This window comes from Bison bison, unplaced genomic scaffold, assembly GCF_000754665.1.
Source record: "Bison bison bison isolate TAMUID 2011002044 unplaced genomic scaffold, Bison_UMD1.0 scf7180017864163, whole genome shotgun sequence".
Taxonomy (NCBI): Eukaryota; Metazoa; Chordata; class Mammalia; order Artiodactyla; family Bovidae; genus Bison; species Bison bison.
In genome coordinates, this window is record NW_011494735.1 from 6069919 (window position 1) to 6090884 (window position 20966).

A 20966-nucleotide genomic window follows, 5' to 3' on the forward strand; every position below is an offset into this window, starting at 1 on the left:
AGAGATACAAAATTCACTAGTATATATTTCTGACCAGATCATTAATTTGTTCTGGTAAACCACATTAAGACAACTGGAAGACAATTATATATACTTTTCCCAAGTTCTTTAAGTTCTAACAGTAAGGAGGAAACATTTCAAAATAAATGTGATGACTGTATTTTAAAATAAAGATGATATTCACTTCAAATACTGTATTGTTATCACTTATTATTTAAAACTTAATTAAAACATCTGAAATCCAAAATTCAATCCAGCTGTGAGTAAAATAATCCATTTTTCCTCACCCACCAAATCTAGATCTTATTATTCTATTCTTAAGAAAAAATATTTGAAAAATAGATATCTTTAAAACTTGCCTTCTCACAAATGATTCAAAGGCTTGAATGCAGTACTCTCTTAATTCATCGTCATCTACATTACAAAATTTTACCACCAAAGGAATTATCTTCTCAAGGTATTCACCTAAGAAAAGCATATTGGTTCTTATAAATATTCATTAATATGTTTTAAAGAAAATTTTTAATTATATAAATATTTCTTACCTATTCTATGACCAGCTTGCCTACTAATAGCAGCAATACATTGTATGTAGGTTCTTGTTGTTGACATGGAATCATTTTTGGACAACTCTGACAACAGATGTTCAATAAGATCGACAAAAACTATATTTCCACAGCTCATAACCAGATGGCCAAGAGCAATAATGGTTCTTTTCCTCACTGCAAGTCTAGGGCTGGTCAACTGGGGGAGCAGACAGGTCAGAATTGAAGGATGGAAATTAACAAGAAGTCCTCCTTGCCTTAAAACAAAATGAGAAGAAAACAAATAAATTCAAAATGTCCAAGAACTATTACAATTTCTGCCTTCTGACCATCTCTCGATCACTTCTTCTCCCTATTGTCTTTTCTCTACAAATCTATACACTCAGTTTCAACCCACTTTGTTGGTTCAACTCCTCTCTCTCAAATCATTTCACATGTGCAGTTCAATGACTCAACAGCAGTCAAATATCTGTGTCCGGTGCAGTGCTAGTGATAAAGTCACACAGAGGACAAAAGGTCTAACTGAATTTTCACTACATATCAAATTAATAAGATTCCAATCAATCAGAATGATCTCCGACTACCTTCTATTCATTCTATACTCTGGAATACTAGAATATAATGTTTCCCAACTCAAGACTACTCATATATTCTGATATATTTTATCCTTAAGCACATATATCTGTGCTCTAACCACTTTGCAAAACTAAATCCAGATGTGGTTTCCATAACAAACTTTCATGGCTCCTTCCATTTTAAATGTCAAAATACACCATACTCTGCGTTAATATTTAGTCCAGCTCTGCCTTACATTACAGCCATTTGTCTTATCTCCTATAGTGAAGTATAAGCTTTTTGTGTGCTAGGATAGCTCTTCACTTTTACTGTGTATTTGTACCATATGAAGGCACTTGATTACTTTCAAGTTCAAGTGAATTAGCCACAAATGATAACTATATTCAAGAAAATAAAGGGTAAAACAAAATATAAAAACTGTGCTGAAATATTTAAATTACAAATTTTATTATTTTTCAAGCTACAAGAAATATGCTTGCTATGTAATATTACGTGAGTATAATTAGCTTTTTTCTTCCCTCACCCCTAACCACACATTTATAAAACAATTTAAATATGAATAATTTGACCAAGTTTTATTATATTTATCAGAAAGAGTTCTTAATAAATGCAAATATCTGTATATAAGTAATAGAAACCACAGTCACGTTTACCTGCTTAACATATCAGCCATAATATCCAAGGCTTCTAGCTGAACAGAGACATCTTCCTGCTTTGCTATTGCACTGGTAAGACGCCCAGTAATCTTTTTACATACATTAGCAGCTAATGCAGACCCTGTATGAAAAAGGAACCATAACTTCAAGGCGAGTATGTTGAATTCCACCTTAAATTCACTCTAGTTATTAAATATTCAGCAATTCTAAACTTGATTTAAAAACTGACTCAAGAGATCCATGTCAGAAAAATGTTTCAAAATAGGCTGTTTTTCAATAAAATAAGTTATTAGACATAAACAAGAATTAGAGATAACTGCAGAAGAGTGCATGAAACAGGGAAAACAATATTGATTCAGTAAACTCATACTGCACAACTATTTCTGTGCACCAGTGGGAATGCTGGCTATGGAGCTATTAGCAGCTGTAATGTTTACAACTCTAAACTGGAAAGCACATAACATTTTTCTCTACTTGAGTCATCTTTAGTAGTAACCTAATGAGATCCTTTCCAATCTAAGTAGAAATGTTGTTCCAGGAGACTCATCAAAAAGGTTATTAATATTTTAAAGTAGATCTATATTGTTACTGACCAGAGAGAGGAAAAAAAGGAAAAAGAAACTGTGAAAGTAAAAATCTGCATGGTTAACAGAATTCCTGTTAGAGCCAGAAATCGGCTAAAAACAAACATGTTTTAATGAGGGGAAAAAATGAGGAAAACTATCAATATAGCTAATAAAAGGATGCTTGCTCCTTGGAAGAAGTTATGACTAACCTGGAAGAAGTTATGACTAACCTAGACAGCATATTAAAAAGCAGAGACATTACTTTGCCAACAAAGGTCCATCTAGTCAAATCTTTGGTTTTTCCAGTGATCATGTATGGATGTGAGAGTTGGTAGTATGAAGAAAGCTGACTGCCAAAGAAGTGATGCTTTTAAACTGTGGGGTTGGAGAAGACTCGAGAGTCCTTTGGACAGCAAGGAGATCCAACCAGTCAATCTTAAAGGAAATCAGTCCTGAATATTCACTAGAAGGACTGATGCTGAAGCTGAAACTCCAGTACTTTGGCCACCTGATGCAAAGAACTGACTCACTGGAAAGACCCTGATGCTGGGAAAGACTGAAGGCAGGAAGAGAAGGGGACGACAACAGAGGATGAGATGGTTGGATGGCACATCACCAAATCGATGGACATGAGTCAGCAAGCTTCAGGAGTTGGTGATGGACAGGAAGCCTGGCATGCTGCAGTCCATGAGATCACAAAGAGTCGGACTTGACTGAGCAACTGAACTGAATACAACTATAAATGACATACTCAAGAGTTGGTGAAATGTTTTTGAAGTAACTAATTCAGTAAGGGTAAAGTAACAATGACATGATACAGTGAGGAAAAAAAAGCCCATCAACTCTGGGTTAGAAAATAATGTGTATGAATCTTCTTCACCCAACAAGCTAATCAAAACTTTGGATGAACTGACCTAATCTCTCTGAATTTCAATTCTCTTATCAACAATCTACAGTATTAAGACCTCCCACAGGATTAACGTTTGGACAAAGTGAAATAGTATACATGCATCATCTAGCATGATAGTTAGCACAGTAATTAATAAATATTAAGTAAATGAATGAAAACTACATACTAAGACTACATTTTTACCAATACACATATTTCCATGAAAGAGTAATTGCACTCCATTTGCAGATGAGACAGTAACTTTAGACTGTTAATTTAAGCCAATAGCTTAGTAGTCAAGACCAATTCTAAAACTTACATAAAAATTTCTATTGGAGATCAAAAGCTAATTACTTGACAAATTCATTAACTGTAACTGTTTTAAACTTTTTAAAATTGTAAGTAGTTATAAAAGGCTCAGCCTGAATTAAAGATACTAGTAAACTGAAATCTTTCATAGCTATCTTAATAGTGTTAAGTTTTACACCATAAATTCTAATGCAAAGCAAAATTAATACTGAAAATGGAAAGCTAATCAAAATAACTCATGGTTTTGGGTATCTTTTCTCCCATTGCATACACTGGTTTGACTCTTTTCTGCAAGTCACTGTACATGCAATGATATAAAATCAAGTTCCAACACCAAAAATTTTCAGAACTGGCATTCCAAAAATACTTAAATTCAATCAAAATAACTGAATTTATTTTTAAGCAAAAATAAGACTCTATAGACTTTTTTCCCCTCACTGTTCAAAGGGATATTTACAAAGATCTTTCAGGGGTAAATACATCTCTCTCTCTCTCTCTCTCTCTGTGACCAGGAGGAAAAAAAAATTAAAGGAGAAACACTTCCATTTATAAAAGGGAAACAGAAGGAAAAAACACTCTTGCTTACCACTGGAAGCTGGAGGAAGTTCTCCAATTACTGTTTTGAGGCCAATACTCGAAATATCTCGAAGTTGTTCTTTATCAGAAAGCATGTTAGTGCAGAGGGTATCTACAATTGTCTCTACTTGGTACTCTTTCACTTTACTCACTAAAGGGCCAAGACTGAAACACAAAAAGAAAAAAAAAAAAAAAATTAACCTAGATAAAAAAAAAAACACAGAAAGAGAGACAAGTAGTATACAAATAAGAGTATAAAAAATTCTTGGTTAATAAGCTTCTGGCAGTTTCTAATTTCTTCCCATTTATTTTCTTCATAGTATCATGAAACTCAAGATGCTTTCACCCGACCCCCACCCTTGGCAAACCCTTCAAATACATATCATGTAATAAAAAAGCTAATTAGGAGTCTGTTCCTAACAAGAATCCCATGATTTACCAGCAATAGAAATTCTATCCAACATATCACATTTGCCAACTGTGATCCTGTCTTCCTACCATCTAACACCAACTTCATTCAATTCATAAGCCCAAGAATTTATATTTCTTTTATTTTCTTGTTTTAAGCATCAAGTAATCAGTTGCAGAAACCAAACAAGTCAGAACCTCTCCATGCTTCCAAAGCATCTTGAATATGCCTTTCATATTAGTATCTCATACTGCTATTATTTTAGCACTACATGTAAGTCCACTGGTTGAGGATAAAGGCAAGCTCTCCTCCTATGTCCTTCCTATAGAATTTAGTACATAGATACCTGGGGCATGACTATCCATTGAAGAGCCACTGTACTCAAGACTGTACTGAATAACAAAAGTACGGCCCTGATCTTCAAAAATTTACCATCTGGTTGGTGAGGTAAGGAACTCACATAACTATTTTAGAAATTAACTGAAGGCATTCACTACTCTGCGCAACAGAAAGAAAAAAAAAGATAACTTTTAAATGCAATGTTAGTATTTATTTACAGACAGGAGACTGCACTTCAGAGACAAATTTTAGGTACTTGCATTTACGGGATATAGTTAGAAAAAAGAGCATTTCAAATGGAAGGATCAGATGCTAGAATGAATACAATACACACTAAAGAGATGAGAAGTCAAAAGAATTGCCTGACTTAGTCATTACTCATATTAGTTTTAAACTTTCAGGGTTACTTTTCAGGGACCCCAACTCAAACTTTCAGAATTGTTGCTATAAAATATTGCCCCCAAAAAGGTAAAAAACAAAACAAAACCAACAGGGACTTTTCTTTTGGTCCAATGGTTAAGTTAAGACTCTGCCTGCCAATGCAGGGGACGTGGGTTCAATCCCTGCTCCAAGAAGATTCCACATGCCATGAGGCAACTAAGCCCATGCGCCACAACTCCTGAGCCTGAGCTCTGCAACAAGAGAACCCACCCTCAATGAGAAACCTGTGTACCACAACTAGAGTAGCCCCTACTTATTAGCACAACTAGAGAAAGCCCTCTCACAGCAATGAAGGCCCAGAGCAGCCAAAAAATAAAAATGAATTTGCAAAACTAAATAAAAACCAACAACAAAAGAAACAAATAGAAAAAAGGCAAAATGGCATACTGAAAGCGTCCTACATCAATATTTACAATAAACAATGAACTAAAAACAATACCATCAAAGGGAAGAAATTAGGAAACTGAATAGGAAAAAAAGCAAGACTTAACCATCTGCTGTCTACAAGACACATAATTTAAAAATAAAAACAGATTAAAAGCTGAAAGTAAGAGAAAAAAGATGCACTATGCAAATACTAGTTAAAAAAAAAACTGGGGCAGCTATATTAACATAAGAAAAAATATATTCCAAGATACAGTATATTTAAAAAGAAATATTTTTACTCATAAAAACATCAAACATCAGGAAGACATAATTATAAATATGTATGCCTCTAATCATACAGCTTTAAAATACATGAAGCAAAAATTGCCATTATTAAAGAGAAAAACAGATAAACAGACAATGATAGTTGAAAATTTTAACACTCCTTCTCTCAGTATTTAATATCAAGGAAAAAAAATCACAAAGGATATATAAATCAGAGCAACACTACCAGCTACCTTGACCTGACATTTATAATATATCACATCCAACTTCTGTAGAAAACACTTTCAAATATACACAGGGAGCATCCACCACAGTGAAAGCCACTCAGTCACGTCCAACTCTTTGCGACCTGATGGACTATACAGTTCATGGAATTCTCCAGGCCAGAATACTGGAGTGCGTAGCCTATCCCTTCTCCAGGGGATCTTCCAACCCAGGAATCGAACTAGGGTCTCCTGCTTTGCAAGCAGATTCTTAACCAACTGAGCTATCATATGCTGAATCATAAAACCAATCTCAGTGAGTAGACAGAACAATACAAACCAAAACAAACAAAATAAACCTCTCTGAAATCTTAAAGAGTATGATTCTCTGATCATATGCAATTAAGTCAGAAACCATTAAAAATAAACATCCAGAAAACCTCTAAATATTTGAAAATTGCTTCTAAATAACTGGTAAATCAAATAATCATCACAATGGAGATTAAAAATGCTTCAAACTGAATGATATAAAAAATTAATCACACACTACTTAGAGAAAATATACCTTTAAATGTTTAAGAATTAGGAAAGGAAAAAATGAGAGGAAAGAAAAATAGTTAAAAAAAAAAAAAAAAGCAATCAGTAAAATAAGGCAACACACAATAGGGAAAATGAACAAACCTTAAAGTCAGTTCTTTGATAAGATTAGTAAATATGGTAAATCCTTGATTAAATGAACTAAGGGGAAAATAGAGAAAACAAATTACCAAAATTAGGATTAAAAGAGGTGGATATTCACTGATAACAATTGTTAAGGTAGAATATCCCAAGGAATGAACAGAAAGTACTGTAATAATTATGAGATACTGCAGTTAATGGTTAAAAGATCTAGTTATTATTGTAATTGTTGATCCTCTTCAAATATTTCTATAGCTTCAACACAATTTCAATCAAAATTTGAGCAAGCTTATTTTTAACACAGAACCTGAGAAACTGATTCTAAAATTTACATGAAATACAAAGAACTTAAAATACTCTTGAGAAAAGAAAAATGAGGCTAGAAAACTTACATGACCTTACTTCAGACTTCTACAGATCTGTACCAGCGTTTCTCAACCAAGGGAGATTTTTGCCCTTCAACAAAAATTTGGCATGTCTGGAGACATTTTTGGTTGCTCCTACTGAGGCATGAAGGAATACTACTGGCAAAAATAGTGGGTAAAAGCTGAGAGACTGCTAAATATCCAACAATACATGGAATGTACAAGATAGTTCCCCATAACAAAGAATTATCTGGTCCCAAAACTCAAGAGCACCAAGCCTGAAAAAGCCTGAGCTATGCTAATAAAACAATATGGCATTGACATTAGAATAGACAAATAGACCAGTGGAACATAACAGAGTCTGGAAATAGACCTAACACTTTTATAGTCAATTGACTTTTGATGGAGATGCCAAAACTGACAGTACGGAAAGGAAGATGCTTTCAATAAATGGCGCTTCAACAACTGGATATCCATATGCAAAAAAAGAAATAACCTCAATTTCTACTTCATAAAAATTAATTCAAGATAGATCACAGAACTAAAAAGCTGAAACTATAAAGCTTTTAGAAAACAAGGACAATCTTTGCAACATAATATAAACAGATTTCTAAGAACACAGAAAGCAATAACCATAAAAGCTGAAACTAATTTATAAATTAAGTCAAACTAAATTTTAAAGTAAATTAAAAATTTAAGGTCAAATTGGGAGAAAATACTTATAAAACATATATGTGCAAAAGGACATATACCCAGAATATATGAACTACAATTCAATAATAAAAAGACAACCTCAATTTTAAAAAACTGGGGAAAGTCCACAAAAAAGTAAATGGCAATAAACAAACAAAACAGCATTAAACATCAGTAGTCATTCAGAGAAATGGAAATTAAAACTACACCTATACACCAATTAGAAGAGATAAATTAAAAAGCAACATAACCAGGACTTCCTGGCAATCCAGCAGTTAGGACTCCATGTTTCCACTGCAGGGGGCACAGGTTTGATCCATGGTAGGGAAACCATCTGCAATGTTGAGAGTCGTAGCCAAAAAAAAAAAAAGTAACACAACCAACCGTTGATGATAATGCGGAACAACTGTACTTTCATGTAAAATGGTACAAATACTTTGGAAAACAATTATCAGTTTCTTAAAAATCCAAATGTTCATGCATGCTAAGTCGCTTCAGTCATGTTCAACTCTTTGCAAGCCAACAGACTATAGCCTGTCAGGCACCACTATTCATGGGATTCTCCAGGCAAGAATACTGGAGTGGGCTGCCATTTCCTCCTCCACGGGATTTTCCCCCAGGCAGGGATTGAACCTGAGTCTCTTATGTCTCCTGCATTGGCAGGCAGGTTCTTTACCACTAGTGCCACCAAATAGACAACAGCAATTTCATTCTTCCTAAGAAATAAAGAAAGACACATGTCCTAAGATTCTTACAAGAATGTTCATTCTACCTTTATGCACAATAGCCAAACCCTAAAAAGATATCAATGAACTACTAGTCAGCAGCAAAAAGTCACAAAACACTAATATATCCAAAATAAAACCAACTTAAGGTGAACAATGTTGACCTCTAGTAAGAAGTTGTGAGGTAAGGATACAATTTTATGTTTTCCAAATGGTAATCCAGTTTAAAAGAAAAAAAAGTTCAACTTTTCTCATGATGCCACCAACTGCATCACGTAGTTTCCATCCTATTTTCCACTACTGTTCTATTAATGCGTCACTACCTCACTGCTTTCATTAGATAAACATAACACTATGTTTTCATATCAAGCAGGGTTAACAAATACATCTCCAAGTCCAGTGATTTTTCAGGGCTTTTGTGGTCTAACAAGCAAATATCCTGCCCCTCTTTGCAAAATGCCCTTTAGAATCAACCCCAGCTTGTGGGAAAAACTTGATTTTTCAAGTTAAGTTAGCATTAAAATAACCCAGAACTAACAACTCTGTTGAGTTATTCTATCCAGGGACCTGAGATGTCTTGCCATTTGTTCACAAGTACATTTTTGCTATTGGTCAAGAGTATTGTCAAGTTTTTCTCCTATAAAAGTTTTTTAACAAATAAAATTATATGCTTACTTTAAACCACACAATATCCTCACCCAAAGTCACCACTGTAACATCTGTTACATTTATTGCTAGGCATTTTGTCTTTCTGTTGCTGTAATAAACGGACATTTGCTTCCATATCTTCTGTTTTATTTGCTTATATGAAGGCTGATTTTTGTTCATTAATTTTACAGCACACTCCTTCACTGAATTTTTTATTCTCTTTTCTTGATTGACTTGTTTTTGGCTATGACCTTTTAAAATTCTTTTATGTCTTAATTTCCTCCCCCTTGTCTTACAGTAGCTAATGCCTTCAAAAGAAAGCTAATGAAGATAGAGAAACACTCGTGTTCCTGCCTTTAGTGTGAAAGTATCTGGTAATTTAGTGGCTTTTGGGTTGAGGTATAAATGTGTTTGTGCACTTTTTAAAAAAGGACCTATGGATTTCCTGTTATTAAATGCTTTACTTGAAACGAGTGATGAATTCACGTCAATGATATAAAGCATCTCTGACCTGTTCTTCACTCTGACATTAAATATGATGCCAGTTTTCAGAAAGTACTTCATTCCTCTAATTATATTAAGCAGTCTAGGTGTTGGATTTTATTTTTTTCTTTTAAACGAAGAACAAAAGTTGAATCTCATCAGTACCTTGACAACTAACCAGATAGTTTTTTCCCCTCATCTATTAACATGATGAAATAAAAATATTAATAAAGCCCATAATATTAAATTGTCCTTATATTCACGATGAAATCCACTTGGTCATGGTAAACTGCACTTAATATACTACTGATTTTATTTTGAACATTTAAATGAAACTGATGTATAATCTTCTTTTAGTGTTATATTTAGTCAGAATTTGTTATCAGTATTTTGTTTAAAAGGTTTTAATACTTTATGTTGTAAATAATTCTAGAACTATCTATACTGGAATTATCTGTTGTTTGAAGTTTCAAAGAGTGTGTGAGAAGATTTTTGGGCAGGGGTTTCTTTTGGGTGATGAGTTCTTTGACAGATTTTTCAATTTCTTGATAAAGCTACTTAGTGATTTATCTATTAGGACTTTCCCTCCTCCTAGAATCAGTTCTTGAGTTTTATCTCCTAATATATTACCTTTGTTTCTATCTTCTTTCTTATATTATTAAATATATGTCATTTCCCTCCACCTGTTAAATTTTATGTATAAGAGATCATCAAAAGCTCAGGTTTCTAACAAGATTCATACTCAAGTGAATAAAGATCTGTGTACCTCTCAATCTGGGACAAAACATACTTTTTATTATCATTTTTAAAGGCTAGTTAATTGCTCAGCACATATGTTAGACAAAATTTTGTTTGTTAATAAGCACATACCAAAATAAAAGATGAAAATAACTACTAAAGTAAAACTAGACTCATTGGCTCTATCCTGCAACTTATTTTTTTTTTGAAGACCCATTTTATTTTAAACCTGCAAATGCCCCAAGTTAAAGAAAGTTGTATTACATGTCTAGAAAAATCTATGCTGACCAATGATTTCTCACACTTTGCCTGTTTTTACAGATGTGTAAATCCTTAGCCTTAAATAAATTTAAAGCCTTTATAAGAATATTCAAAAGTAATAATGAGAATGCTCTATTTAAATTAATACCACATATTATATGTCATACAAAATGAGATTAAATTCTATAATTTAACTTTATAGGAAGCCAAAGTTATTGTACTTACCAATAACTTACTATGTAAGTTTTTAAGGATCTCTAATATTTGATATGCATAAATTAAAAAGGTGCATTAATACAATTTACCAAGAACTCAAATTCTCTACCCAGTTGTCAATATCACACCTAAAAGATGCTCTCAATGCACCACTCTCCAAAGTAATGGGAATTCTTTTAACTGTTGTATCATCAGTGTTAAGTGAACTATAGTTTTAACTGCTGCTATCCTTTACTAAGTCTTATTATTTTTTACTTCCCTTATCATTGGTTCTTAAACTCCACACTGCCTTGGAATATACAGTAAGTAGGCCTTTTAACCCAGCTAAAAAATCTGGCCAAATAAGTAAGAGAACCAGTCTTTCTAAAGTTTCATAAGATATAAATACCATTGTTCTAGCCAATATAGAAACTACATATAAGGATGTGTCTACGTACCAAGTACAAATGCTAAGTCAAGATACCCACAAAGTCTAAAACACTCCACAAAGACTTAGAACAAAACTAAGAAAATTTACCAGTTACCATATTGAACTTTTTAAAAGCTGAGGTGGTAGGAATCAAGTAAAACACAACTTACCATTTGACAGCTAAATTCTGTACCTCTCCATTTTTATCTTCCAGTAACTTCAAAATCATTTTCACTACTTTTCTTTCACTATCATCATCCAACTTGATGGAATCTTTCTGCAGTTCTGTCATCAAATCATTTGTAGCCATAAACCTAATAAAAGATTAAAATTTGTCAGTAATTAAAATTTTTAAGCATTAATAAAAATCACTGTTTTCAAATCTAATGCTATCACTCATATCTAAGTCCTGATGTACTCTTTTAAATAAGGTATCATTGGCTTTATTTTCCTCAGGTTAGCCTTGATTTCAAATTTACTGACAGGACCTTCAATGAATAATAAAGCTGACCCTTGAGCAACGTGGGCATTAAAGGTGCCAAGCCTCCCCATGCCCCACCCCCTCCTCCACATCTCATCAAAAATCCATGTATAACTTTACAGTCAACATCCACAACTGCACAGTTCTCCATCTGCAGATTCAACCAATCGCAGATCATGTAGTATATATGGTATGCATTTAATGAAAAATGTTCCCATGTTAAGTGGACCCGTGAAGTTCAAACCCATAGTTATGGGGTCAACTATAATTGCATCAAGGCTTTTAGGGGAAGAAAAGTGCCTCTCTACTTTTACTTTGCGTGTGATTTGAATTTTATCTAGGAAGTCTTTAACATTAAGAATACCTTCCTGTGCAATACTTTAGTGTCAGACTGGGCGGCTCATATTACAAACCACTGGGAAAATTACAAAATGCACTCTCACCTCCATCCCAACTCCCACCACCAGAATCAAGTGTATTTTCAAAAGGATGTTTTGAAGCAGAAAGCTGTTCCACCAGACATCTAGCCGCCTTTCCTTAAGGACCACTGCCAAAGGACAAAGTTTTAAACTACACACCAGCATAATTCTTATCAAGTCTTGTTAAACTGCTTAAAAAGAAAAGCATATGGTCAAATTGGGATAACACAGGTAAATTAATCCTGTGCCTTTTAAAATTAACACTGTTCTCCTAATTGGAAGCCTCTTCCCATTGTACATGATGAAAAAAATGAATTTAAAATCATGTTACAGTCCGGAAAGTTAAAAAGAAAAAAACAACTGAATAGAACCATGCACGCACTTCTTCACGCAAAGCACGAAAAGCATCTTCACCAATTATTTTACTTAGATAAAATCCATTAGACAGGCATATCAGTTAGGAACCTCTAAGAATCTCTGAAATGTTAATCATACAGTTGAAGAGAAAACACAGTGATCATCAATTTAAATTTAAAAAAGCATATCATCCCAATAAAAAGTTATTTTATAGTTCTGAAGAAACTACGGGTACAAAGATCCCTTCCTTTATTTACCATTTATTTATTCACTGCCTGTTATGCTACAAAGGCTGGATTATGAGCAAAGGACCCTCAGAGAACTTATACTCTAATAAAGAAATTTATTGGTTTCAAAAATCTATAATTAACAGTTAAACATTTTTAAAAGCTGAAGTGAGCATCAGCAAAATTAGCAATAGATAATATTTTTAAAAATCAGAAAACTAGATTGCGATAGTAAGAATTACGTTTTAATTGTGACCCTAAAACCAGAAAGTTCCCTCTGTTAATGTGTTAAAAAGTTTGCACTATAAATCTGAAAAAGAAGTAGTTTGACCAGTTTGAAAGCTGTCCATGGCAGACTGAGAAGCCAATTTGTAAAATGTCTCTTACGCATTTATTGCTTTAGCTATGGCACGAAGGGCTGAAATGATAAACTTAGATCCAGTCCCTTCCTTTGAACTTTTCATCTCACATGGCAGACAAACAGGTAACTTGGACAAATCTCACACAAACTTTTAAAAATACTCAAGGGTGTGCGGCAATGACCACACCAAAGAATTGACAGTTTGGATTTCAAAGGTTTAAGAGGGGTTTCCATGGAGAAAGCTGGTTTGGGATTTTTAAATCTGTGTGCATGGTGGTGGTGCTGGGGAGGAGCATAGCACCCCAGATGAGAAGCAATTCAGTGTGTCTGAGACACAGGGAAACCTAACGGGAAGATGGAAATCCAGGCTGAGGTGAAGATGGGACAGGCTGTACATACTCATTCACTATATCCTGAGAACCTTCTGTCAGGTACTATGCTAGGTGCTATGGAGACAAGGGCTAGCAAAAGCAAACACAGGTGCTTCCTGCACCTTGAAGTTAACGTAACAATCAAATGGAGGCATGATAATTTTTTTTAAACTACATATATGAGTACTTACATCATATGTAGTTATGAACTGAGATAAATGCTATGAAGGAAAGGAACATGATACAAAGACAATGGGCTAACAAAATAACATGAGCTAGACTGGAAAGAAAGTTGTGTATCAGAAAAGACTAAGGTCCTAAACACGAATAGGAACTGTGTATGGGGAGTGGGGAGGTTATAACCAAGTAAGCAAGGGCCAAAAGATCAGAGAAGTCTGAAGACCTTACCAAGATTTTAGTCTTTATTGTAAAAGTGATGGGAAGCTACTGAAAAGCATTTGAGGTAGAAATGAAGAGTAAGTGGAATGATCAGATTAACATTTTCCAAGTATTACTCTAGTTACACTGTGGAAAATAGTTTGAAGAGAATCAAACTTCATTTAGCAGACCGAATGGAGAACAGTAAGGAGAGCTACTGCAGCGGTCTAGGTGAGAAATGATGGTAACTAGAATTAGAGTTATGACAGTCAATGGAGATGGAAAAATGGACATACAGCCAATTCTCATTAGCAAAGTAAAATGTGTTGTAACCCCCAAATCAATTCTCCAATGCTTTCATGTCATTTGCAGACATGTGAAGAACCACGAAACATTTGAAGCACCCGAAGTACGCATCCGCACACACTCTCAGCTGACACTGTCCAAGGTAATGGTCTGCCTTACTTCGCCTCTCATATGTAAACAAGCATCCTCCTCTCAGTCTATCTGGTGCCATTTTTTTTTTTTTTTTTGCATGTCTGTGCTTTTTGTTGGTAATTTTGCTGTTTAGAATGACCCCTCCAGGTGCAGTGCTGAAGCGCTATCTACTGTCCCTGATAGCACACAAGAGGGTCATGATGTGTCTTCCAGAAGAAATACATATTAGACATGTAACTACTGTAGAACAACAAACAACCCTATTTGAGACTTACAAGATTAAAAATTAACAGGCTTTTGAAATGGATTAGATATGGGAGTAGTAAAGCATGAGTTAAGTACAAAGAAATAGGAGGGAAAACACAGGATTCTGGTGTTACAGTGGGTATGTATCCTGTCCAGTCTTAATGTTACTGAATAACCACTGTCACACATTAGATGGTTCAATCACTCATCTTACATCAGAGGGAGAGAGAATTAACAAGCCTAGTTCCACTACAGACTACACTCAATGGCCACTCCTCTGATCCTAATCAACAAAATCCCAGCAAAAGTATAGCCGTCACCATCATGAATTACTGCCCTGAAGACCAACTTCATCTGCTCTTGGCCAAAAAAATGAAGATTTGGGGGGAGGGGAGAGATGCTGAGAAAGGGGGCCCAGTAGCCTCTACAGTCCAGGAACTGTTCTGAGGTTCATACCTAAACTTCAATTACAATATCCAAATGAATAATCCAAACAGATCAACAGATCTTATCTTACAGTGAAAGGATATTGTTTTCCTATATATAATCACACAGAACATCCATTTCAGGTAAGTTCACTTAGCAACACAAAACACCAAACATCCTCCTAACTAAAAGAGTGACTGCAACTTCTGCTTTACAATAGCTGTTCCCTTGCTTTACCATGCCTCCTTATAACATTTATTAAGATGTCAAGTGATCGAATTGCCCCTTTCTGACAACATCCACTCTAAAGCAAACAAACCCCTGCCTCCTTAGACCTTCCCAAAATTATCCAAATAGGTACTAACAACCTCTTACTGAGACAAATGGTAACAAACCCAAACTGTGGGAGGGACACCTATACATATGAAAATTTCAAGAAGGAAAAAATGGTAAACAGTGTTTACATACAAAATAAAAGAGCAAAGAAACCACCCACTAAGTTACCTGGAGACTGTTAGCGATTTGAGGGAGAGTAATTTCAGTCAGCTTAGGTGGGCAACCTCTCATGAGTTTATCTCATCTATGGGAATTAGTGCAGAAGGCAATGATCAGCTGTGATATTTAGGAAGAAAATTCTAATGGAAGAACTACCAACATACTGCATTAAAGAGGCCTGAGATAAGGAGACTAATTTGAGAAATACTCATCAGGGAACTAAAGTAAAGAAGAAAGGGTGATATCAAGGGTTCCAACTGGGACATTTGGTGTATGGTAACATTAACAAGAAAAAATAAGTTTTAAGGTGGGAGAGGAGGAAGTTGTTAACAAGCAGACTTCTATGGGAGTCCCAGGTGGATTAACCTACAGGCAGTGGCATCTCATTTACTCAAATATTTTGGTGCTACCATCATTAGAAACTGTGCCAAGGCTCTGCACAAAAAGTTATAAGCTAGACAGTCAGAGACTGCAACTTAACACACTTGGCTTATTCTACTAAACCGAAAGTTCCCGGAGGAGTAAACTTATTCACCGTAAATAAATCCAATGCGGAGAGGCAGAAATAATGGTAGAAAGATACACTGTGAAAACCACAGTGAGTGGTTTTCACAACACTTCTAATACACAAACACAATTTTAAATTTTACCCTTGCTTCCAACAAAGATTTAAAGGCTACTGGCAAACTGCATTTCCCAATGAACAAATTACCTTTCAAAGATTTCATACACACCCCACCGCTATCTCACTTTTTCTCATTTCTTCTCTTAGTCATGAATCAACTTGGGACAGTCTTAGTATTGTTCATGTAAATAAAACTACTTTTTAGCCATCTTTCTTCTTCCCAGTGTCCTCAATGAGGTCCCTTTCTCCTCTTTTTCAGTGGTGAGACCTAACTATTGCTGATTATGAGTGTTAGCAGTACCTGCATCTACACCTCCCTCCAAATCACATTAAGTGAAATCACGTAAATCACTACCATCAACAGGCAAAGTACTTAGAAAATGCTCAGAAGTCACCTTCTTAAATCTACAAATCTATTTCTTCTGATCAAATCTACTTTTCTTCAAACACAAGCAGAAGAGCCTCTCCTGTTATAACAGCTGTCATTCAGTTGCTCAGTTATGTTTGATCTTTGTGACATCATGGACTGCAGCACACCAGGCTTCCCTGTCCTTTACTATCTCCTGGAGTTTGCTCAAACTCATGTCCACTGAGTCAGTCATGCTATCCAACCATCTCATCCTTTGCTGCCCCCTTCTCCTCCTGCCCTCAATCTTCCCCTAACACATTACTGTAAATGCCCACACAGTACTTTCAGCTATTATAGGACCTGTAAGGTCCCTTTCAACTCTGAAAGCTGATGATTCCATAACAGGCCTAATATTTTTATTAGCATCTTAAACAGTTTTCAAGAGCAAATGTTTTCCAATAGTCAAAATATATAAATTAATTTGGTGACAAACCATTATCAAGCTGGGAAATTCTACAACGCAGTGAATTAAGATCGCATCAAATAATTTGGGTAGATTTTGCAATGATTTCTTAAAGAAACTTTCCCAATCCTTATGTTTTTTTTTTTCTTAACTCTGGAAATCAACTAAAACAAGTTATCTATTGAGAACTCCCAGGACCAAGGCCCTAAATTAAGTGGAGGATTCAGTTCAATAAGAAAAGGTCCCTGCCATGTCTAACAAGATTATTTATACTCTCTCCCTGAGTGGTGCTTTGTAGAGAATGCTCTCACACCTGTACTCATATTCTCTAACTTCAAGACCTAACTCAGATCACACCCTGCACGTGAATCTCCTTGCTTTCATGTTCTCTGCCACTTAGGCCTGAAAACTACATACAGCCCTGGGTTAATTATCTTTTTACAAATGTCTTAACCATTCAACAAGCATGCAGACAATACTGAAGGCAAGCACTAATATTCAACTTTTTGGAGTACCTCTTAGGGAATTTAAAGTGTCTTCTAGCACAAAATATTCCACAAGGCTAACTCAGAACTGAAATTTAAGGTCTTATTCGTAATGTCCTCTGGTAAAAACCTTGGTGAAGTAGAGTATGGTAGTTGAGAGTTTATGCCCTGAGGTTATCTGGAAATCCTAGATCTGCTGCTGTCAAACTGCCCTTGGGCAAGCACTTATTGTCAGACTGAAGTTTCCTCAACCGTAACAGAGACTGCTTGTGTCTACTTTATTAAAGTTGTAAGGATCAAGTGCATAAAGTCCACAGTAAGTATTAACTATTATGTACAGAGAGATAAAACAATGATAAAAAAATTCGTTTAGCTTTTGATTCCCTGGAATGCTTTAATTCAGTTGGTGGTGAAGTACATGAAAATAAAAGCAGAATACCATTAGTTACCTCAACCCACTGAATATTCAGGATTAGTATTTATAAACGAAGCATTTGCTTTATTTGTGCATATTAAAGTTCTCATTCTTTTATCTACAGAATCACCAAGCACCCACTCCAGTGTTCTTGGCTGGAGAACCCCAGGGACGGGGGAGCCTGGTGGGTGCCGTCTATGGGGTCACACAGAGTCGGACACGATTTTTTTTTCCTTTTGGATGTACTGTTTTCTCTTCCCCTTGCACAAGGTAAAGTAATCTGCATACGTTAAGATTTTCTATAATGTTAATTAATCGTGTCCTCAAGATCCTTCTAGCATTAGGTATTTTAAAACATGTGACTACAACTGTGATATTTCCAGCAAAATAAACAAGTATATAAATTTCTAAAGAGAAATTAGAAAGCATCATTTTAAAATAGAACACATGTATTCAAATACAGAAAAATCTTGTACTTGACTGCAAATGCTGTTTTAATTAATCTCTTACATGTCAGTTACTTAACATACATAGTGCTTTGGTTTCAAAGTCTTGTCTATTACTAAAGGGTGTGAGCGTATTACAGGTCTTAAAAATACAGTTATTAAGAATATCTTTATGACAAATTACTGAAAGGCATTTACTGTTCCTAGGCATATCTTCTATAATATTCACCAACTATTAGAAATATATCATTTTTAGAAGATTAATCCTCCAAGCAATGTTTTGATTTATTCAAGCCCAATCTGGTAGATAACCCTTATCGAGTTCCACATTGAGTATTACTCTTCCATATAATTTGTAAAAAACCCTCAAGCATATATGTATTACTTTCTTTTACAAAAAATGTAAGGAGGCTTCGGTCAATAATCACATATGCAGTATTATCACATGACTTGATTTCTGTATTTTCAGTGGCTTGCACTGAAAGCAAGCAAAGCTCCAAAGGGAAACAACATTCTAATCCTTTAAGGAACAAACAACTTTTATTTCCCCCAATAATTTTTATTTTCACCCTAAAACTCACAAACCTAAAAATACCCCAAATAATCGTCTCTTCCCAAAACACTAAAATATTTATTATGAGCAACTTTTAACTAATTTTAAAAGTTTTGAATGCAATACTTAAAAACTCCCTAGGTAGCAAAACTTTTTGAAAATCATTCTTGGCTTTGAAGCCACAATACCAAAATGTATTTCATTGGCTATCTTAATATACCAGCATATCAATTTAACTAGCAACACGATTATTACATTTTTCATGATTCTTTAACAAACGGAAAAATTTTCCCCCAGAACCTAAGGTTTGGGTGTGTTTTCAGGTTTTAAAATGTACTGTTCATACGGGAAAAAAAACAACCCTTGGACCAAAATTCAAATTGAAGACTATTTGTTCTTCCCTTTAAAATGCACAGAAAATACAACCACTAGAGAACAAAACAAGTATCAAAAAATATAAAAATCCGCTTCAGATCGGGAGCTTATTTAAATTTAATTCGTGATGGAATAGAAGGCGGGAAGCAAGGAATGTAGCAATTATTACTGTGCAAAAAAGAAAAGAGAAAAAAATCCAAGATGATCTGTGAAAATATAACAATTCTTCAATATGCATGTGACCAAGGTCTGGAACCAACAGCACAAGTCTCCAGGAACAGAACTTTATAACAAACCTTCATATTCACCGCCCCCATATTAGAAAACTCCTTTCAATAAGATCCATTTGTTCCCAGTACTTGTTTAAGGTTCAGCAATTCACCTTTCTGGCAGTAATTTTGAATAAAAGGAAACAGGACTGAAACCCTGAGTTCCTGCTTGGGTTTTTACCTGCCAAAGAAAAATGACAAGAGATGCTGGCGGGAAAACTCTAGGAGTCAAGTTTCCACCATCCTGGCACCCCCTCCACCTTCTTACCACCTTTACTAAAGGGATAATCCAAAGAAAAAGTTTATAACACAACCCCGAAGACTTGGGAGGAAAAGCAAATCGTTCAAGCAGAATGCACCTAGGCCTGCTCACATCTGCGGTAAAGGAGACGCAGCTGGGACCCCGCGTGGGTAGCAGCAGCAGCTCGGGCCCCACGAGCAGGGAGGCCTAGCGCCTCGGGCAGGCCGGCGAGTAGGCCTGGCCTCCACGTCTCCAAGCCTAGAGTGACTCCCTTGCCCACAGTGGTGCGTGATCTCGCCCCTTCACGCTACCTGGGACGAGAAGTCACGTCCTGGGAGGGCAGAGCATGCGGTGGGGGGACGCAGAAGGGACCTATGACCGGAGGTGGGCAACGGCCTAGAGGAAATAACGAGGGGAGGGGGTTAGAAGGTGGGCGAGGAAAGGGGCCTGCTGGGATCGGGGAGCGGAGGGTGGCCTGGAGGCGTCGGGAAAGCCGAGGAACCAGTTAAGGCCAAAGGGGTGGGGCAAGGCCTGTGTGAGGGCCGGGGCCGCGGATCGGGGACGCCCGCCGAGGCGGACTGAGGGTCGGATTTCGGCCTCACCTGAAGTCCTTGTCGCTGGATGTCATTTTTTCCAGCAAATTGGAGATGTGGTACGAGGCGCTCGCCATGTTGACGGCCTCAATCCCGCCCGCCGGCGTTGCTGGTGCTGCTGCCCTCCGCCGCTGGGGCTCCTCCTCTCGCTCGCGGCAGCTCCCGCTTCCAGGGGCGCAGCGCGACGCACACGCTGACTAGGGAGGCGCCTCGACAGGCTGCCCCCTCCCCGGCAAGGCGTGGGCCTGTCCCGGGGGAAGCAGAGGCTAAGGAGCCGGCCTAACGACGGCGCTGCTCGCCGGAGAACGGGCTCATGAGCAGCGTGGAGTACAGCAGGGCCTCTCCGAAGAGTTGGACACTCCACTCCCTCCGCACTCGTTCCCTAGGGCAAGAGGCCAAAACCCGCCTCCTTCGCTCCGGGGGCGGGCACGGTAGACGCGGGACGCTACGGAAAGCTAAGGTCAGGGTTCACGGAGGTCTCCCCACGCACGCTGTGGAGACGCCAGATAAAGGGCAATCCTGTTGGCTGAGGCCCATGTCAATCTACACGTGACCCGCCCTTCAGAGGCCTGCCTAC

General features: G+C 36.5%; 1 protein-coding gene across 1 annotated transcript in view; it reads right to left on the bottom strand.

Annotated features, from left to right (window-relative positions):
- CAND1 (cullin-associated and neddylation-dissociated 1) overlaps positions 1-20843 on the bottom strand; it is a 37485-nt gene extending 16642 nt beyond the window's left edge. Inside the window, exons 1-6 of the mRNA XM_010841570.1 lie at positions 20399-20843; positions 11547-11690; positions 4128-4282; positions 1775-1898; positions 546-802; positions 360-465 (exon numbers count right to left, since the gene is read on the bottom strand). Of these exons, the coding sequence (XP_010839872.1) occupies positions 360-465; positions 546-802; positions 1775-1898; positions 4128-4282; positions 11547-11690; positions 20399-20466 (854 nt within the window). The 5' untranslated portion in view covers positions 20467-20843. The remainder of the gene's footprint in view (positions 1-359; positions 466-545; positions 803-1774; positions 1899-4127; positions 4283-11546; positions 11691-20398) is intronic.
- Between the last annotated feature and the right edge of the window lie 123 nt (positions 20844-20966).